The sequence below is a fragment of the Perca flavescens genome, chromosome 15 (genome assembly GCF_004354835.1).
Source record: "Perca flavescens isolate YP-PL-M2 chromosome 15, PFLA_1.0, whole genome shotgun sequence".
Taxonomy (NCBI): Eukaryota; Metazoa; Chordata; class Actinopteri; order Perciformes; family Percidae; genus Perca; species Perca flavescens.
Window position 1 is genome coordinate 28,750,779 of NC_041345.1, and position 20,737 is coordinate 28,771,515.

The window sequence follows — 20,737 nt, forward strand, 5'->3', positions numbered from 1 at the left end:
CATGGACCGCTTTGTTCTTGATCCGTTTCGTCTCAAATTCATCTTGACATCATCCCGTCCACAGGAACTGAAATGGCTGCGCAGTCCCCCCCGGTGTCCTATGTAGTTATGGGAAAAAAGTGAAAATGCAGAAGTGCAGGTTCTTTTTTTTTAGGCTGCTGATCATGTTTTGCTCGTTAGAATGCTGTTGACTTGACAGCAAAATGTCTTCAAGCGTCAAATTAAAATGTGAGCAGTGAATACTGTGTAAAATACTGTACGTTAATGCACTGAAGTTTCCAAACACACAAAATACAAGTACAATATGCGGAAATTCTGAAATGGGACTTTTCTACAAAATGAGTACTTTTACTTTCGGTATATTTTGACGCTCATACGATTGAACTTTTAATTCAATTTTATTTATAGTATTAAATCATAACATAGGTTATCTCGAGACACTTTACAGATTGAGTAGGTCTAGACCACACTCTATAATTTACAAAGCCCCAACAATTACAGTAATTCCCTCAAGAGCAAGCAGTGCTACAGTGGCGAGGAAAAACTCCCTCTTGGGAAGAAACCTCGGACAGACCCAGGCTCTTGGTAGGCGGTGTCTGACGGGCCGATTATTTACCATAATTAAGTAAACAATTTTAATGCAGGACTTTATTTGTGACAGTGGTTCCACAGTGTGATAATGGTACTTTTAATTTAATACAAATATTGAGTACTTCATTGACCGACCACTGTGACTGGCCGATCAAGGGTTACACACACACACACACACACACACACACACACGGCCTTTTACTTTTGATACTGTAATACTTATATTTTATACATTTTACTTGTTTTCTTAAGTGAAATGTACAATGCAAGATTTTATATTAACATTCCATATTAATATAGTCATTTAGTAGCTCTGATCCAGAATGACAGATAGGATTATGATGTTAACTACTTACTACTTAACTTTGGTTGATGAACGTATGACCCACATAGTCACACAGGAGTGAAACAAATATTCTGTTACTGAAGCTGCGCAGCTTTCGAATCCTGGTTGAAGAGTCACAGCTGAGGCAGGAAATGTTTCCGATGACCTGCACTAACATTTGTCTTTTAGATAAACTGGCCCTGAACGCCCACACAGGTGTTGTCAGTTAATCTGGCTGATTGGACCTCTTCCCAAGACTGCGTGGGTGTGTGTCTAGACTTATTGGCTGAGATCTTCATGAGTCTCTTGTCAGCTTTGTTGCACTTCTTAGGGCAGGACAGATGACAGCTGTATTATTAAATTCCCATCAAAGTTCTGGCACACCTTCAACCTGAGCACTTTCATCAGCCAGAAAAACTGAAATCACCTGTGTGGGTATACACAGGCTTTAAAGAAGTTACAATATTTCCAGTCCCTTTCCAGTCCAATGGAGAGAAAACCTCACCGGAAGTCTAAGACTGCAAGACCTTGCCTTTGCAGGTGTGTCCAAAAACGTGTATGCTAGCCTTTGGCCCTATCATCACCAACACATTGACTGACTTTAAACAGGTGGAGGAGCAACTATGCTACACCAACAAGTGGCATTTGAAAACCCCAATTTGGCACAATACACACTTAATGTCTGGTAACAAACCCTTTACTGGGAGTGGAGTGACAGAGGTATTTATACTGTAAACCAGCTATTCAATGAGAAAGGTATGTTGAGTTTTGAAGACCTGAGAGCTAGTTTTGAGGTCCCCAGGACATCCTTCTTCTTGTATCTGCGCTTAAGATCAGCCCCTAAAATGTTACGGAGTGCCATGGGGGAACAGTGAGGCGCCACAAGAAAAAGAGGAGAGTGACTAGGCAAGGTTTGATTTCCGTTTGTTTATTTGTTTTGTATTCCTCGAGACCGCAGAGGGTGGGAGAGGGTTTTTGTTCTGTATGTTAAAAAAAAAAAAAAAGAATAAAAAAAAAATTGATCATTAAAAATCCCCCCTTATTTACATACAGTATGTGCTCTTGAGCAAGGCACTGAACCCCCAACTGCTCAGGGCGCCTTTCTATGGGCAGCCCTCCTCACTCTGACATCTCTCCATTAGTGCATGAAGAGGTACTGAGCATGTGTGTGTAATTCAAGCCTGTGTGTAATGACAACAGACTGAAAACACTGCAATTTCCCCTTGCGGGATTAATAAAGTATATATTATTATTATTATTATTATTATTATTATATGCAGGAGGGGAATTTTATGAAAAACAGTATTAAAAACACAGACAAGACATTTGAACCCCAGCAGACACCAAGAGAAAATAAACCAAAACAATACAAAAGACTTACAATGACAAAAGTTATTAAAAAAAACAAACACTGTAACTTACTTTTATCCATGTCGAAATAGGAGTGCAAGAGGATACAAAATAAGCAGGCATTCTACATACCTGAGCCAGTTTAATTTGTCTTACCAATAAAATAACATGTGTTGTGCCAACCCAAATAAATAAAACACTAAGTGTATATTCTAAAAGCACTGGAGATACAAAGATCCAAATATAATGGTGACAGAAAGATGAGTACGGTGTGACAGAGGTCTGGGGCACAGACAATGCACGAGCATCCAGTAATACACACAAACACAGATAAAATTTTTTTAAAAAAGAACGATTAATCCCATTTATATACATACATCCAGTTGCACGTGCACACACGCGCACACACACACACACACACACACACACACACACACACACACACACACACACACACACACACACACACACACACACACACACACACGCTGCCTGTCATCACATGAGTGAGCAGCTGGACTTGGCTGAGGTGGTCCAGCGCAGCCAGCTCAGCTTCTGTTCGCTGTACGGCGGGTAGCGCAGGCTGTTGAGTCTCTCCAGAGCCCAGCCGCGCAGCATGACGGCCCGCCGGTGGCTGAACGTCTCGAAGCTCCAGCGGCCGTGGTAACTGCCCCAACCGCTGCCCCCTGGAAGGAGAGGGCAAAACCACGACACCGGTCAGAAAGAAGACATCGTGCATTTTCCAGTCTCTCTTCCATGATATTAATCAGGCTACACGTGACTTTAAAGCCTCTTTTTAAAAAGGCCTCTCTCAAGATGTTCTCTGACTGAACTGAACTTTATTCCATTGCGCTGCAGCAGAATTCAATTTCAATTTTAGTTATAGTATCAAATCACAAGCGTTATCTCGAGACACTTTACAGAGTAGGTCTAGAACTTTGGGAAGCAGGGTCACACCTACCTACACCCCCAAAGGGCAGGGTCGGCAGGGTCATGTGGACGATCCCGTCATTAGAGCAGAATCCTCCACTGCTGGTCTTCTCCAGCACAGCGTTTACTATCTGCAAAGAGGAAGGGCGACCGGATGTGAAATATAAGACAATCGGGGTTCTTCCTGCATAGAGGAATTTTTGCCACCACATCAAAATGACAAGAATTGAGAATAAAAATAGCTATTTTAATCCTGTCTGAATGTGTTGAATAGCAATTTACCGAACAACCGTTGAACAACCAGAACGTACAACTTGAGCGCGAGCACTAATCACAGTTTTATCGTCCAGAGTCACGCTGTACCGGACTAATTAACCTGTTTATGAAACTGTCAGGAAAATGCATACATTTCTGTTAAATAAGGTAACACACTCATTTTCTTTACTGAACAGTCCCTCCAGAAAAACGCGATTATGCGATCGCATAATTCAATGCATAATCAGCCAAAGTCCGCATATTTATGCGGGGGCCTGCATTTTTTCAAATACGCCACATAAATTGCCGATTTCTGCGCAAAATTTCCGTTGCAAAAAAAGTCACATATATCTTAGTAGAAAGTTGAAAAATGTTGAGTTTACTTCACAAAAGAGCAGCCATTTTCCACTGTTGCCATGGGAACGTTATGAAGTGACGTAATTATGTCATCAAATCTAATTTTTTTTTCTCTTTTTCATCAAACCGCAAGTTCCCGCAATTTCATCGCATGAAATTGCATAAATGTCCCGCATATTCCATCGCATTTTTTAAGAAAACGTGCCGCATAATCAAGGATTTTTGCCCGCAAAATCACAAAAAAAGGAAGGACTGACTGAACGTGGACCGATCATGCTTATGGTCGTGTGTAGTTCCCCGCCCATCCCCCCAAAAAGGCTCATTCTAAGTCAGGAGAAACCCTGGACCATATGTCTACGGCTAGGATTGCGAGAGGCTGCAGAGTCGTGAGTTCTTACGGAGGATTCCTCAGAGAAGACATAGAGGGCCAGAGGCTTCTCTTTGCGGTTGACAAAGTCGATGCCTTGCTGCAGGGACTCGGCAGTGATGATGGGCAGGATGGGGCCGAAGATCTCCTCCTCCATTAGGGCGTCGTCTTCCGCCACGTCCACCACCACTGTGGGAGCTGACATAAGACATCGCTACGTTAAGAAATGGCTAAGTGTTATGCTTAATGATCCAAAATATTTAGGAGAAACAAATATGAGCCGCGTTAGTTATCCATCTATCTGCGGTGTCTTGTAGAAATCAACTAAACATCACTAGAGAACACTGTATCTGAGGTTTAAGTTAAAGGGTAACTACCGTTTTTTTTTTTTCTCAACCTGGACCCTATTTCCCTATGTTTTTGTGTCTAAGTGACTGATGGGAACTAGGGCTGGGCGATAAAACGATAACGATATGTATCGCGATAGAAACATAATCAATATCAATAGAAAATGCGGTCGATAAAACGTTTGATAACTTGTTTTTCTTCATCAGAAGAAACCAGAGGTTGTGAATCAAGTTTGGTTGCATGAACAAAGGCCCTCACTCTCTGGCAACCTAGCAACGTGGGGAGTGACACTCTAACAGCCAATCATGTAACAGTATCAAGTTTGGTTGCGCCACATCGCTGTCTCGTGTTCTTCAATAACAGAACCGGCGTGGAGTGGAAAGTGAGTGCCGCAGCGAGCGAGGAAATCGTTGATAAAACAGGAAAAGTCAGTATCGCAGTTTTGGGGATTTTATAAGTCTGACCGTAGTCAGACCAATGTCGTCAGACCAACACTGGTAATACCATAAACTTGTTTTACCACTTTAGCCGCGCTCACACTTTCGAGCACAGCCGTATTCGCCATCAATGTCCAACAACATCTGCAGCTGCAACACGGCACAAGCAGCAGACCGCCATGGAGAGGTACTCCGCATCAGCGCCTTACTAAACGCTACAAAGAAATAACGGAGGCAGACATGCTGAGCACTGTCCAGAAGCCAGGTTACCAACCTAGCACTAAACCTGCAGAAAATAGTTCTTTTCAGGTTTCTTATATTTAGCTAACACTTTGCACTATTTTATGACACTTTATTAAGCACTTCTTACTTATTCTTTAATTTTGCACCTTAATGTTAAGAGATAATTGTTAAGTGTTCATTGTGATTTTAGACCTGTTTACATTTGAATTATTTGAGTGTTTTCCATGGTTGTGTTGACATTTCTGCTTTTACAACTGAGGGGATTATAATCAGAGCAGGGTTAAGTTTAAAATAAAAATGTTTAAATTTAATATATTTTTCTCCTGGTCCTTATTTTAAATAGGTAATAAAAAATATCAATAATTATCGATATCGACCGATATGAAAAACTTATATCGTGATACAGTTTTCAACCATATCGCCCAGCCCTAATGGGAACAACAATCTTTGACATTGGTGCAGTATTAAGCGAGATCGCTTCAGTCGGCAGAGGCGAAAAAAGCTACAATGTAAGTTAATGGGGTTATTGTCCAGCTTGTATTCACCTTCACTAAAGTGCTCATTTTGCCGCTGACAGGCTCAGATTAATATTCCAAGTGTCTGACAACATTATGGAAAGGATCCCTTCAGAGATAGACCTTTAAAACCTCTTTGAGACCTTTCTGTTTAACCAGAAACAGCTCTGAAGTCGCTAGCGTTAAACCCACCAGACTCCATTTAAAAAAACAATACTTTTAGCGTGTATAGAGCCAACATATTTCATATACATATGTAAATCGGTAAATTATGTGTTTATTTCAACTAAAACTAGAGTTGTGATGGTTGGAAAAGTGGAAAGACAACCCAACACGGCTTTTCACAGTTTTATTTTGTTTCTGTCGACTTTGAATGAAGTGTATTTTATGATGCTAAAATTACTGTTTATTTACATGGAGTCTGGTGGCTTTAGCGAACGCAATTTCGCAGATGTCTTTATGTTTAAAAAAAAAAAAAAAAAAGATCTTAACCTCTAACAGAAATGTCGACCTCCTTAGAAATACTTTCCATAATGTTGTCAGACACTTAGCATATTAATCTGAGTCTGTCAGCAGCAAAACAAGTACTTTTGTGAACGTAAATGGAAGATGCACAACTGCCCCATAACTTACATTGTAGCTTGTTTCTCTGCTGCCGACTACAGCGGTCTCGCTTAATACTGGACCAACGTCAAAGACTGTTGTTCCCACCAGTCATTTAGACACAAAACATTGGAAAACAGGGTCCAGGTTGAAAAAACAGTTACCCTTTAAACCTGCTACAAAATGTGGTTTAACTGAGGTTTCATGTAATAGAGTTGAATCTCAGTGCAGATTTCGACAGTTCCAATGTCTCGCCGTGTATGATCCTGTGAGGGCAACATTAATATCAGTGCCAACTACTGGAATTAAACTGATAAGGTGTCGCGTCTGCCCTCTTTTTAATCCAGAAAGAGCGTTAACAGTTTTTTATGCCATGACCAACTTAATAGATTAATACATTTCGACCACACCCGATGGGCTGGTTTAAACTGGGAAAGCAGGCTTTCATACTGTATATGCACATAGTACAACGGAGCCCGGCAGGGGCTTAAAGGAAAAGAACCTCCATGTTTTCTCATTTTCGGGGAATACAAATAAATGGCTGCCTGTTTTCCTTCAAAGCCTTGGAAGTGGGAATACGTTTGAAAAAAGAAACACAATCTTCCTCTTAAAAAAGGAGATGCTAATTCATTAAACTCAGCTTTGCTCAATGCAATGCATGGTGGCTAATATAGTTGCTAATGTCAGCCAACTTAAGGTGGATATTGCTATAGAACTGACATTACTGAGTCACTTCTGACTTCTTCTACTTGCTACTCCTACACACTATATTATAGCATTTACCATTATCCTATACCCAACCAACCCATTCTCTGAGAAACATACAGTATTATGGTTTGTTCATCAGCCGGTTTGGACAGAGATCCGTTATCCAAACGCTTGTACTTTGCTATGCTTTTAAAAGTGGTCATAGAAATATGCATTCTACAGTTTTTGAACGTTGTCACTCGGGCTCATTTGGTTGATGCTCTTTAAATTAGTCAAGTCAACTTTATTGTCAATTCTGCAATATGTGCCAGACATATAGAGCAACTGAAAATATGTTTCTCTCCGACCCACGGTGCAATGCAAGGACACGTATAACAGGTGTATAAGGTGTAAAAGATAAGAAATATATACAAATAAAGATAAAAAAGATAAGTAATATGCACAAATAAGATAAAGAAAGATAAGTAATATATTCAATACAGTAATACATTCTGAATAGTGCAAATGTAAGACAAAAAATGCAGATTGAGGTTGTTTCTTGATTTTCTTCGGTAGCTGCTTCTTTTGTTTTTGTCTTTTGTCTGCGGTCTTCTAGAAAGCAACGATCTTTTCAGGAAGTGTCTTTTTTTTAAGAGCAGATGCAATAAAAATGTGAGTTCATATATATATCTGGCTGTTTGAATTTGTTAATGAAAACCATGTTAGGGCTGTGCAATTAATCGAAATTTAATCGTGATTATGATTTGGGCTCCCAATGATCACAAAAACAGAATAATCGAGAAAAACAATTATGTAGCTCATTACGTTTTACAAGTATACTCTTATTTTCTCGTGTTCTGAATGAAAAAATAAAGTTTAAATAGGAAAAGTATTAAGGCAAATTTCACAGTTTTTTTTTTTTTTTTTTACTGTTGATTTATTTAACTTTTTACACAGTTTTTTTTTTAGATCAATAATTGCTTTCCAGAAGTCAACGAGTAATCGTGTTAAATTACCGTGATTTCAATAGTTACCAAAATAATTGTGATTATATTTTTTTTCATAATCGAGCAGCCCTAAACCATGTGTAGAAATGTATAATAATATTGAGGAGGGGACGCATCGCGATGCATCGGGATATCGAATTGATTCAAGAGTCACACCCCTACTTCACACACAAAACATCATTCTTTCTATACATGTTCTCCAAGTAGCACCAAACACTCATGAGTGTGTTTACGTGTCACTACACTGCACAATCTGCTTCTTCACCCAGTACACTCACCTATGTACTTGTCCTCCTGGTTGCTTTCTCCTCCCACGACAACCTTGCCTCTGGACCTGTTGAGCAGTTCCATCAGTCGCGTCCAGTGTTGGGGTGACACGATGCGGGACACGTCGGGACAGGTCTGAGGGTCCTTGCTGTAGAATTCCTCCAGGGTCTGGCGCAGTGCGGGCAGCAGGGCGTCCCGGGTGGCCTGCGAGCACAGCACATAGTCCGGAGCCACGCAGCTCTGGCCGGCGTTAAAATACTTTGACCACACCAAGCGCTGAGCGGCGGAGGCCATGTTCACCTTGCCGTATATCAAGCACGGACACTTGCCGCCCAGTTCCAACGTCACGGGGGTCAGGTGGTCCGAGGCTGCCCGCAGGATGCTGCGGGCCACAGCCTGAGAACCTGAAAGACAGAGCTGAAGAGTCAAGTGTCCAAAATGGGAAGGATTCATCCTCTCGCGAGCGTAAACGTGGTTCCTACATCGATGACAATCTTGGCTGCAAGTAATCAAGATATCTTGCTACGGACCTAAGTGTTCATCAGGATCATGAAGTCCCGGTACTGGACAAAAAAAAAAATACCAATGATGTTTTGTGGAACATTCCTTTGTCTCTAAAGATGCCTATTATTTTAGAATCAGGTTGCTATTTTGACATTATTGTACACATAGCAGCGTTTCCTTTAGGATTTTTTTTAGCAGTGGGGGCAGGTATGTCCGAACAACCTTATGCTAAGGCAACCTGAGGAGCCTTAGCATAACAAGGCTAACAGGACTGAATGACAGAAGCATCTGCTTTACACAGAAACAGGTCACAAGCAAATTCAAGGCACTGAAAGAGCCGTACACCAAAGTCCGTGACCACAACTGAAAAACTGGAGTGGTGATGGGCGAATTGACAAAAGAAGGATTGAACACGGCTCAGACAACCATGGTCCGACCCTGGTCACTGGCAGGAAAGAGATAAATGTATTTTCTTTTTGAAGAAAAGTTCCATTCCAAAGCAAGACAACACACTTGGTCTATTCAATACACTTCACACCTAGTCTCGCATTGCCAGACCTTCCTCCACAGCGCTGCAGAGGAGGGTCTCGCTAGTCCACACAGCATTCCGGGATGGGAGAAAAATGTGCTCTGGTTTATTGGCATTTCTTTAAACCAATCCCAATCGCCATGGGCTTAGCACCGCACAGAGCAACCGTGTGTCTGCAAAATAGCCTCGGGAATGAACTTGTTTTTTGGAACAAATGTTCGTTCAAAGTTGTTTTAGTCGTGCAACAGAAAGTCTAGCTAGCTGTCTGGATTGACCCTGCAGAGATCTGAGGAGCAGTTAACCACAGTCCTCACCAACAAAGAAAGCGGAAGGGGTTATGTTGAAGTTATGATGCTTTGTAATGTAATATAAGCTAATGTTTTTGTTTACTACATTTTAGCATGTCCCACAAACACTTCTAAATCATGGAAATTCAATGTGCCGCGCGGCTGAAATCTGACCATAGATGTAATTATGTTGCACATTTGCACACCGTAAATATATAATTTCATAAACCAACCTATGTGATGCTTTGGATCTTGGCACTGCTTGTTGTGATATTTTGGTGCAAAGAACTTATACAAAGGGAATGCTGTGACGTGCGTTTTTGTTTTTTTACCTGTGTAGAAGATGTGGTCAAAGCGATTCTGCAAAAGTGCCTTGGTCTCCTCTGCTCCTCCAGAAACAACCGCATAACAGTCCTGCCAATATAAGAGTCTTATCTCAGTCAATGTAACAGATACACTGTGCCGAGCTCAAGCTTGTCAACATGAGTACAGTAATGTCAAAACCATATTGAGGTCATACCTGTATTGTAACTATAAGTGCCACGGTGCACCATGGCAACTGCTATAATTATTATGAATCATACTGTATTTCAGCATATCTGCCTTGGTGTCCCAACCGGCAGCGGCAGATGCCACCCACCAAGAGTCTGGGTCTGTCTGAGGTTTCTGCCTGTAAAAACTGAAGTTTTTCCTCGCCATTGTCGCACCAAATGCTTGCTCGTGGGAAACTGAAATTGTTGGGTCTTTGTAAATTATAGAGTGTGGTCTAGACCTACTCCATCTGTAAAGTGTCCTGAGATAACTCCGATACAATATAAATAAAATGTAATTTAATTGAGAAAGTTGAGTTTTTACATATGTTGTAGTACATAGTACATATCTTGGTCACAGTTCTTTATAACCAAGTCCCTAAAAATACATAATGTGACACCGCTCTTCTTTGTTAATGAAATGTTTTTAGCTGCATTGCCTTAAATCGGGCTTGGCTCACCACCCAACCTTCTTTTGGAGTGATAAAAGTGTGGTGTTCAAGAAGAGTTGAGCAACGTGGACATGCACCGAAACTCACACTGCTCTGCACCTCCCTGGGTTTGGTTTTTCCCAACTCAAATATCGGTATGGGTATCGGCCTCAATAATCCAGCATCGGTTTGGCTCTGACAACAACTAGCCAATGCCTTGTGTCAGATACATGCAAGGAACATTTTACAGTAAAAAGGAAACTTGACTTCTTCGGCCCGTTTTCGTGTAGTCTATAAGTGTTGCTTATTTGTGTCTAACCTCACTTGGTTCCAACCCTGATGACACTAGAGACAGACAAATGATGTACCAGCTCATGATGGTGGTTCTGAATGGTTCTGTATTGACTGGATTCCAGTGTTCTTGGATAGTTTCTGGGTATAAACCACATTTACACAAATGCAATTAAGACATTTTGGATTGTAACTGAATTTGTAGATTTAACAAGACACAAAAACAGAAAGACTCCAAAGTTGCATTTACCTGAGACAAATATTTGGGGATGAGCTCTGCCATCAGACTGTCTGTGGCGGCGCTGACCTCTGAAGGCTTGATGACCGCACAGTTTCCTGGTTGGAGACACCATCATCATCATCCAGTCAGAAAAGACAGCAGTGATAAGACTCGACAGACGTTAGATTTTCACATCTTTCAAAAAGGAGGTTAAAGGTCGCCTGGTTGACACCAGACCCTTCTCAGTTGTAACTGAGAGTGGTGCTGGGCAAGCTTCATTCACAGCCACCAACGGACGCCGCTCAAATGCCTCTGGGCGCAATTGGATAGTCCTTCAACCAATCAGACCAACGATCCGGGTGACGTAGCGGCATCAACGTGTTCGGTGGCCGTCATGTTGAATGTAAACAAGAAGCTGCTCGCCGTCGCTGCGCTATCGTCATCGTGTAAAGCCCGCCTCAACGGTTGTGATTGGTGCCTCGATTTGGAGAAATTGGAGTGGGCTCTTGGCCAGACTGACTTGCAGATCAAATCTCAAATTTGCCAGAAGTTCGTCTAGGTTTTCCCAGGCTAGGTTAAAGGCTGTTTTTAGCCCAAATTTAGCGTCTTAGCCCTCTAATCTCACTTTTTGATAAAGAATGCTCGAGGTAATGTTTGACTACTACTGGAACAGAGTTTAAGGAAGTCCTTCTGGCCGATTGAAAAGATTCAATAATTATGTTGACAGAAGAATCTGGAAACGAATGGCGTTAGCCACTATGGCATCAAGTTTTGTCGCAATGTCCTTACAAGAACAGAATGTTTTGACAAGTCCTGCCAAGATGCAGACATCTGATTGAGAAGAGTCGGCTGCACAACCACCTTTATCAGCTTCACATTCCATGACTTTGCTGGCTTATCATTTAGAATCGAGCAGAGAAGCGAAAGAACAAGCACAATCCTCTGCTCTTGTGAGTAACGTTACATCCCTGGTACGATACACACAGCTATCATAGCTTCAGAGAGTGTGTAGTCTTTCTAATAACGTATTTTCACAGTCTTATAATTCAACGGTTTAACAATAAACTGAGACTTTCTTGACTTGCAAAATTATCTTTTTAACCACGTAGAATATTAGCAGTTAAAGTTATATTTGTGCTTATTGCAAAAGAAGCTGTGTGCAGTCATTGAGGAAGTGGTTCAAGGAAATGTCACTGACACATAGAAGGTTAAGCTTGAGCCTTTAAAGGTGCTGTAGGTATGATTGTGAAAATCCAAGACTTAGCTAAAGAATTTGAACATAAACAACTTCTCAGTCCCTCCCTCTCTTTCCGCTAAAGCCCCAAACTGTCTCCTAAGCCCCTAACCCAACGGAGAAGAATGAATGTGTGTGCATGAGCGGTGATTGACACGCAGTTAGACACCCCCCAGAGGAGCGACATTTTTTTTTTTTATTACTTGCTTCATGTAGTTCTACTGGAACATAGGGTCAGTTTCATATTTTTTCCGAATTAAGGTCCCTTAACAAAAAAGAAATGTGATCATACATTTGTGTATGTCACAGTGTTAACTACGCCATTAGCATTAAAATGAGTTCCTAAATATGGAGCTAGAGTTAAATGTTTAATTTTTAAACAGGGACTTATTCAAGCTTCCACCCTACAAATGGAACATTACTCATCCGCATGAGACGATGTCTTCACGTTATATACAACGTTAGCCGACAACAATGTCGCGTCTCACAGATAATTTGAGCAACTTAGCAAACTTCCATAACTGCATTTGCTGGTGCATTAGGCCTATAGACAGATGACTAGGGGGAAAAAACTGAATGGGAAAATGACTAATAAAAAAATAAATAGAAACCTCAGCAACTTATACAATGATCAAATGTCAGTTTTTCAGCAATATTATTATCCCAGTGTGTTTCTGTCTCTCTTATGAATTCCAATCTAACCTTTGCTCTTTTGTTTTTTAGCTTTGATTTGGTCTTCACTTTCTCTGGTCTCTATCAATGTTGTTGAGTTGAATTTGCAGACAGGAAAACCAAATTAATGAGACTCCAAAGATCCATGGAGCCGAAGAGTACTGCAGAGTTGGCAATTGTTCTCTGTGGGTTCCTTACCTGATTGACCCCTTTAACATTACACATTGTCATTTGTTTTTTGTTTTTTTTGTCACACAAACATATTGAGTCAATATAGTGTATACTCTGGTGGTGATATGGGTGTGGATGATACCTGCAGCAATGGCTCCAATCAAAGGTACGATAAGGAGTTGCAGGGGATAGTTCCACGGCCCAATGATCAACACAACTCCTAATGGTTCCCTCCGCACAGAACAGTCATCAAACTTTGTGGCCTGGAAATTGACATGAAAATTGAATGAAATTCTGAATATATGTGGAATGAAACATGATTATATGGAATGACAGTAGGAATATACAGAACGCAATTTTGAAATTTTGGAATGACACTGAATATACAGAACAAAAGTTTAAATATATGGAATGACAGTAAGAATATACAGAATGAAAGTTGGAATATATTGAATGACAGTAAGAATATACAGAATGAAAGTTGGAATATATTGAATGACAGTAGGAATATACAAAATGAAAGTTTGAATATATGGAATGACAGTAGGAATGTAAATGGACTGTTCTTATATAGCGCTTTTCTTTGTTGTAGTCTCAACAACTACTCAGAACGCTTTAACATTGTACAGGAACCATTCACCATTCACACACATTCATACACTGTGGCCGAGGATGCCGTACAAGGTGCCACCTGCTCATCAGATGCTCATTCACACACATTTACACTCCGATGCGCAGCATCGGGGGCAACTCGGGGTTCAGTGTCTTGCCCAAGGACACTTCAACATGGGACTGCAGGGCCAAGGATCAAACCGCCAACCTGCCAACCGATTGGCAGGCAACCGCTCTACCACTGAGCCACAGCTGCCCCATAGGCCATCCAGTAGGAATATACAGAATGAAATGTTTGAATATATGGAATGACAGCTTCTATTCACCCATTTTTTGTATCGCATTAGAAAAGCTAAATGGAAACAGTTAAATTTGTCAAAAAACGTCCTCAATTGCACAATAAAAGTTTTTACGCTAGCTTTAACTGTTCAACCAAAATCGTGAAGACCTCTCACCATTTTTCTCACGTAGATGAGGTAAGATGGCAAAAGCTACTTGTTTTGTTTCCGGTTAGCAACCTTTACTTCAAGACATGTACATAGTCATATTTAACATTTCTACACTAAATGAAAAAATAACAGCCAAAAAAAACAGCCAGTTTTGTTAAAGCATTGATAAACCTACCAGGTTTGTGCCGGCATATTCTGGCTTCATCCAGCTTGCGAGGTTAGCAATGGCGTAGTGCAGCTCGTTGATCACAATATCAATCTCGGACATAACGGCCTCAAATTTTGGCTGTGGTGCAAGAACAATAAGAAAGGGAGGTTAGTGCGTAATGAATTGTAGCAGACACAAAAATGATTAGTGTGCTTAAAAAACACCCTACATTTTGTGTGTAAACTTATCACAAAAAAAATAATGGGAGAAAGATATTGAATTTTTAAGCAGTCTTAACTTTCACCATTCTTTTATATTATGAAATGAGTCAGATAAATTAAATAAGTAGAATTGTTCTTGAAGGAGTGAAAATACTTTGAGGAAAATGTTTAGTAACTTTTACTTTCAGACAGTTTTGTTGGGGGCTTTATAAAATGTTCAATTTCACCATCATCAGGATGGATAGGGCTAGACCAGAGGGGTCAAACATATGGCCCGTGGGGCCAGAACCAGCCCGCCAAAGGGTCCAATCAGACCCACTGGATAACTTTGCAAAGTGTGAACATTGAAGTTAAGTAAATAATTCCAATTCCAAATTTACCAATGGCCTTAGAACGCTCTCGTAGCAGAAGCAACTTGCGTTTGCCAACATCAAGCTGACAAGAAACTCTGTGGCAGAGAAAGTTTCTGATCTTTCTGGAGTGGTTTACTGGTCCGGCCCACTTAAAATCAAATTAGGGGTATGTGGCCCATGAACTAAAATTAGTTTGACACCCCAGGTCTAGCTAGACAGAACTGCTGTGTCAGTCATGCTGCGAGGCCTTTGGGTTTGTGTATGAAGTAGTGCGGTAGTGTGTGCGAGTGTGACACGTGTGCACCGTCTTGTACCTTTGCAAGGTCTTTGTGCAGTGCATTTAAAATCTGGTCCTCATTATCTTGGATCATGGACATAAGCATGGTCAGCTGGGTTTGACGAAACGTCTCCGGTATTGTGATGCCTGAACGAAACGTTGACCGCAACCTGTCCACAAGCTGCCTCTGGGTGTCCATCCTGTCACCTGGAACAGACAAAGAAACAAATCACATCTTTCCGATAACTTCAAAACGAGTACAAGAAAAAACCCCACATTTGAAAAAAAGGACAATAACTGCATGTTTCATTATTGTCTTAAAATGGGTCATCTAAGGAAACTAAAACCAAAAAAAACTAGTCCTAATTCAGTCCATCGGTTATTTTGTTTTGTGCACATGCGCAGTCTGATCTGCGGCGTGCACTTACCTTGCATGAGTACAAAGATTCAAAGAAAAAGTGTTAAGCATATTTTAAAAATTGAAAATGAAGGTACATTTTAAGGAATTGGAAAAAGAAAATGTTGGAAAAGAATATCGGGGTAATAAGGTTAAATCAGTGATGACAGTCAGACTGTAGGCCTACCTGTTATGTAGCCTATGTAGGATGTGAAGGGCACATAAATGTTTAATGCATTAAACAGTATTATTTTTTTTTGAGTGATCCAGTATACTATGAGTGCTACGGAACGCACACACACGCTGAGCGAGCTGCCTTTGTGCTGACATCCCATCCTGCCTATTTTCATGTCAATAAGTTACATAAAATACGTAAAACCCTCTCAAAACTATACATCCATGCTCAATGCACCCTGGGTGCACGCCTAACAATACTATCTGTTGTAGCCAATTTAGACATGGGGTGCGTGTATGGATTATGTGTATAGGGTGTGTGTGTGTGTGTGTGTGTGTGTGTGTATGGTTTGTTTGCTACGTAACCTGCGCACCTGTGTGTATGTGTGCTAATCAGAGGTTAGAAAGGGAATCAGAGGTGAGAAGGGGATGGAGGAATAACAAACAGTGTTCCAGCCAATAACCGACAAGAAAGAGTTGGTTGAGTCATGAATATGCATTGTGGAAGTAGCCTACGTGCTAAGGCTGCTGCAGTGATGGCTCAACCAGCTCCTTCTTGTCGGTTATTGGCTGGAACACTGTTTGTTATGTTTGGTGGTGCAGGTTGGCGCAGTTTGTTTTTGTTGCCGTTTGTGGAGCCTGGGCTGTCTACAGAGACCGCGTTTTTTTACAGTGTGTTCAGGGGACAGGCAGCTAGCAGATAGTGAGGAGATGTTTGCTGTATGTGACAAAAAATGTTGTATTTTGCGTACCAGCCAACTGTTGGTGTGGAGGATGCCATACTCTACATTCTACACAAAGTCCACTCCCATCTGGATAAGGGAAGCAGCACAGTGAGGATCCTTTTCTTGGACTTTTCCAGTGCCTTCATTACCATCCGGCCCCGTATACTTCAGGACAAACTGAACAGGATGGGAGTGGACCCCTATCTGGTAGACTGGATCACCTCACTGACAGGCCACAGTACGTCAGGCTGAAGGACACCACGTCTGACACTGTGGTCAGCAGCACTGGAGCCCCCCAGGGCACAGTGCTGGCTCCTCTTCTCTTCACCCTGTACACCTCGGACTTCTGTTACAACTCGGAGCTGTGTCACATACAGAAGTACGCCGATGACACAGCCATCGTTGGGTGTATCAGGGTGACAGAGAGGAGGAGTTTCGGAGTCTGGTGGGGGATTTTGCTCTCTGGTGTCACACTAACTGCCTACAGCTCAACACCTCTAAGACAAAGGAGCTGGTCATTGACTTTGGGAGGTCCAGAGCGAGAACGCGAACAGTCCAGCTAGAGGGAGCTGAGGTGGAGGCTTTGCAATCCTACAAATACCTCGGGCTGTAGCTGGATAATAAACTGGACTGGACAACACACACCAGCCACCTGTACAGAAAGACACAAAGCAGGTTGTACTTCCTGAGGAGACTGCGGTCTTTCAACATCTGCAGCAAACTACTGTGGATGTTTTACCAGTCTGTGGTTACCAGTGTCCTCTTCTACACTGTGGTGTGCTGGGGGGGAGGGGGGGCAGCATATCCAAGAAGGACACCTCCAGACTGGATAAACTGATCAGGCGGGCCGGCTCTGTGGTCGGCATGAAGCTGGACTCACTGGTGACGGTGGCAGAGAGGAGGACACTGGACAAACTGCTGGACATTACTGACAATGCCAGCCACCCCCTGCACACCGTCATCAGCAACCAGAAGAGCCTGTTCAGTGGAAGGCTGCTCCTTCCCGAGTGTAGGACCAACAGACTCAAGAACTCCTTTGTCCCTCATGCCATCATACTCTACAACTCCTCACTCGGGGGGAGGAGGAAATAGGGTAAAGAGGACAGAACGAACAGAACAGGAAGGAAGGGAAGGAGTGGTAGCCACTCACTCATTCACTGTGCAATAAATTAATAATCTACTCACATACATACCTGAACTGCTCTTAACTACTAATTTATGGTAAATGTCATTTATTTATTAACTGTATAATAACACAATACCATACACAGTCCTATATATCTATCTTTATTTATCTGTAGTTTATTGTTGTTTACTGTCTGTTTACTTTTTGTAAAAATATTTAGCTAAAAGAAGTCTAAAAGTCTAGGGGTCGGCAACCTAAGGCACGCGTGCCACAATGGGCACGCGGGACCTTAACCAATGGCACACTGGCAATATGTGTGCAAGAGAGTTATGGATGTGTTGAAATCATGGTTGAAATGCTGAAGCACTGTCTCATCCGCATGCCAAATTACAACGTTCACAGTTGACTCATATCTCTGACTGGGAACAATACAAAGAGGATTACCAACGGCCGCTGGGGCAGATGAACTAACGCTAGTCTTGTTACTGTAAGTAACAATGCACTCACCTGTGTAGACCGGCATAAACATGTAGAAAGCGATAATTCAAACTGCTCTGTCTGCTCAGTACACTGCGCTGTTTTACGCAAACACAGCTCTACTCTGCAAATAGCATTTTTTTTACAAAACAAGCTAAAACAAAAGCTGTCGGTTTGCAGTCTGTTTTATCTTAGTTTGCAGGGAATCTTGAAATTTGGACAAATTCTTATAAACTTAAGCAGTCTGAAGAAACCATCCTCTCCGCTGGAGCGGTAAATATGGATGCATTATAAGACCAAAACAAATACATGTGGCTACTTAATATGCACATGAATGACGCAATCGTTATGTTCGTTTTCTTCATTCTTGATAATGATGCTGATTGTGTTGTTATTTTGCCACAGCATTGTTTCATTGAAAATGAGGCATACAGGACCTGCTTATCAGTCCATTCATCATTAAAGCTGGGCTCTTCCACAACTTTTTGCTTCAGGCTCTTTGACAGTGATATTTTTGTCAGCCCATTTTCCACCAATCAGGATGCTGCATACTAATACCATGTTTCCATAACCATAATACTAATATACAATAATAATAATTACAAGGTCCTGAGTATGAGAAATAAATGTTATCAAATGTTGCTATGGAATAAAATTACAGATTCCCTGGATATTACATTTTGATGTCATAATTAAACTTAATGTTGACATGGCACACTAATAAACAAGAAATTTTGAAAAGGGCACTTCATATCAAAAAGGTTGCCGACCCCTGGTCTAGAATAACAAATAATAGAGATGCACGAATAAAGTAAGCAGACAGCTAATCTGTAAGCAGCCAGCTCGGTCGACGGAAGTCTCTAGGGCGCCTGCTCTATGGGCCCCTCAGTGTGGAAGCAACGCCTTTCATTCGGGTCATTTTTTGGGCTCCGTGATGGCTTCAAGCGCCACTGAGAAACTATAGGAATGAACACTGCATCCAGAGGTCCATCCATGCCAGGAGCCGTAGACCCATTTCTAAATACGGGCCCTTGATTTTTCTCTCTACGGATACCTTGTCCAGGACATGTACAATAGAGAACACATAAGAAAAGAGAAAAAAACTTTCATGTCACAGTTTTAACACTAGACAACATACAACAATATCAATTCTTAACAGTAGAAGGTGTTACAGTTTTAATTAATTTCCTTTTCAAGAGTGATGAATGGATTTATTGTTCTAACTCATTGCCAAAGGCATTGGTTTTCTCCCTGTGAATTTATGGATATGAAATGTATCCATTAGAATGAGAATAAACTTATGAGTAGAAGAACTCATTTTGGCCCTTCCAGGGTGATGTCATCGTCCATATTTTATAGTCATGTAGGCTCCAAAAAATTAACAGATGCAGAAACAAAATAACAGAAGAATTGTGAATCTGCGTGCTCCAAAGACCTATGGCTTTGGTTTCCTTGTTAATTAGGCGTACCCATTTTAAGACAAAAACAAGAAAAGAAGAAATAAATATGAAATGGAATGTAATAATTGAGCTATCGGATGATTCACTGACCACTAACGTTAATGGATTTTCGGGAAGCAGCTGAAGTCATTTCGCAATATTTCGCAACGGAGAGGATTAGTAAAAAAAAAATACCTGTACGTCGAATTTACCAGAAGTTCTTACTGTTTTTTAGCAGATGTCTTCAGGTGTTTGGCTTTAATGATCCACGCCTGCGAAAAAGCTATAAAGAAAATAAAATTGATAAACTGATATTCCATAACGGAGGTTCGCACAGGGACAACGCCACACATAAAAGAAAAAAAAGCACTGGGAACCAGCGCGTGCAGACAACCAGTACAGTGGCGGCAATTGGGCTAAGTTAGTTTTAAACTGTTGACCCACGGTTTATCCACCTTATTCCTATAATAACTATACTATCCTACAGTAGCCACCCCCACCCCCAAAAAATAAGGTGGTTAGAATAAAAGCAGACCAAGCAAAAGCGCATTTGTAACGTTGGCAACGTATTCCCTAGCTAACTGTTAGCTAACTAACGTTATGGAAAATCCATCTCAAACAACTCTGGAGTTCACAGAAACGTTCTACTAACACTTTATAACGCTACCGTTGGTAGTAGTAGGCTATGACATGTTCTGTTCTGTGTGCAAACCATAGACTGTATAAAAAAAGGTGCAAACAGAACAGAACGTGACACGATATGAAGAAAAGAAAAAAATAACGCAGAGTTGAGCCTGTAGCTACGTTACCTGTTGGTATAGCGTCCCGCAGCTGCTGTGGCGAACGAACAACCAGGGGGCTGCTTGCTTTCATTAGGTAGTAGTTCCGCTTGTTACGTAACAGCATACGTCACACGGAGCGGCAGTGTGTGGGCGCTGGTCGGGTTTGGAGCCTGCCCTTGTTTCACAAATTGCGAGAAACGGACACTTTATTCTAGTAGCCTACATCTTTAGGCTACTTACTTTCACTCTGGCTTTGACAATATAACGCCTGTTTCCCATGCCAATAAAGGAATGGATTTTGACAAAAAAAAAAAAAAAACACGGAACCGGATCGGCCACAGCGGGAGAGCAGCTGAATCCAATGATCAACTAGCCTATAGGAGCCCATAACTAAAAAATCTAATAG

At 41.4% G+C, this 20,737-nt stretch overlaps 1 protein-coding gene across 6 annotated transcripts; it reads right to left on the reverse strand.

Moving 5' to 3' along the window:
• Window positions 1–2,126: 2,126 nt before the first annotated feature.
• Window positions 2,127–20,494, reverse strand: aldh3b1 (aldehyde dehydrogenase 3 family, member B1). 6 transcript variants are annotated; one of them, XM_028600055.1, is made up of 11 exons: window positions 20,359–20,494; window positions 15,249–15,418; window positions 14,388–14,498; window positions 13,294–13,414; window positions 11,105–11,190; window positions 9,935–10,016; window positions 8,294–8,686; window positions 4,207–4,373; window positions 3,228–3,327; window positions 2,724–2,952; window positions 2,127–2,665 (listed from the first exon to the last, which is right to left on the reverse strand). In XM_028600055.1, the coding sequence occupies exons 1-10, from the start codon at window positions 20,453–20,455 to the stop codon at window positions 2,765–2,767; spliced, it is 1,515 nt and encodes a 504-aa protein (XP_028455856.1). In that variant the 5' UTR covers window positions 20,456–20,494; the 3' UTR covers window positions 2,127–2,665; window positions 2,724–2,764. The 6 variants fall into 6 exon arrangements, with proteins under 6 accessions (XP_028455856.1, XP_028455858.1, XP_028455855.1 ...); XM_028600057.1 differs by adding an exon at window positions 19,775–19,832 and having other exon boundaries at window positions 2,127–2,952; window positions 20,359–20,427; XM_028600054.1 differs by having other exon boundaries at window positions 2,127–2,952.
• Between the last annotated feature and the right edge of the window lie 243 nt (window positions 20,495–20,737).

Bases quoted from the DNA above. Each gene is read 5' to 3' on its own strand.
- aldh3b1 (XM_028600055.1), bottom strand. From the start codon at position 20,455: ATGCTGTTACGTAACAAGCGGAACTACTACCTAATGAAAGCAAGCAGC. The intron at 3,328-4,206 runs GTAAGAACTCAC...TCCTCTTTGCAG, and splicing joins TCTTCTCTGAGGAATCCTCC to ATAGTAAACGCTGTGCTGGA. The intron at 2,953-3,227 runs GTAGGTGTGACC...CTCTCCTTCCAG, and splicing joins CCTGCCCTTTGGGGGTGTAG to GGGGCAGCGGTTGGGGCAGT.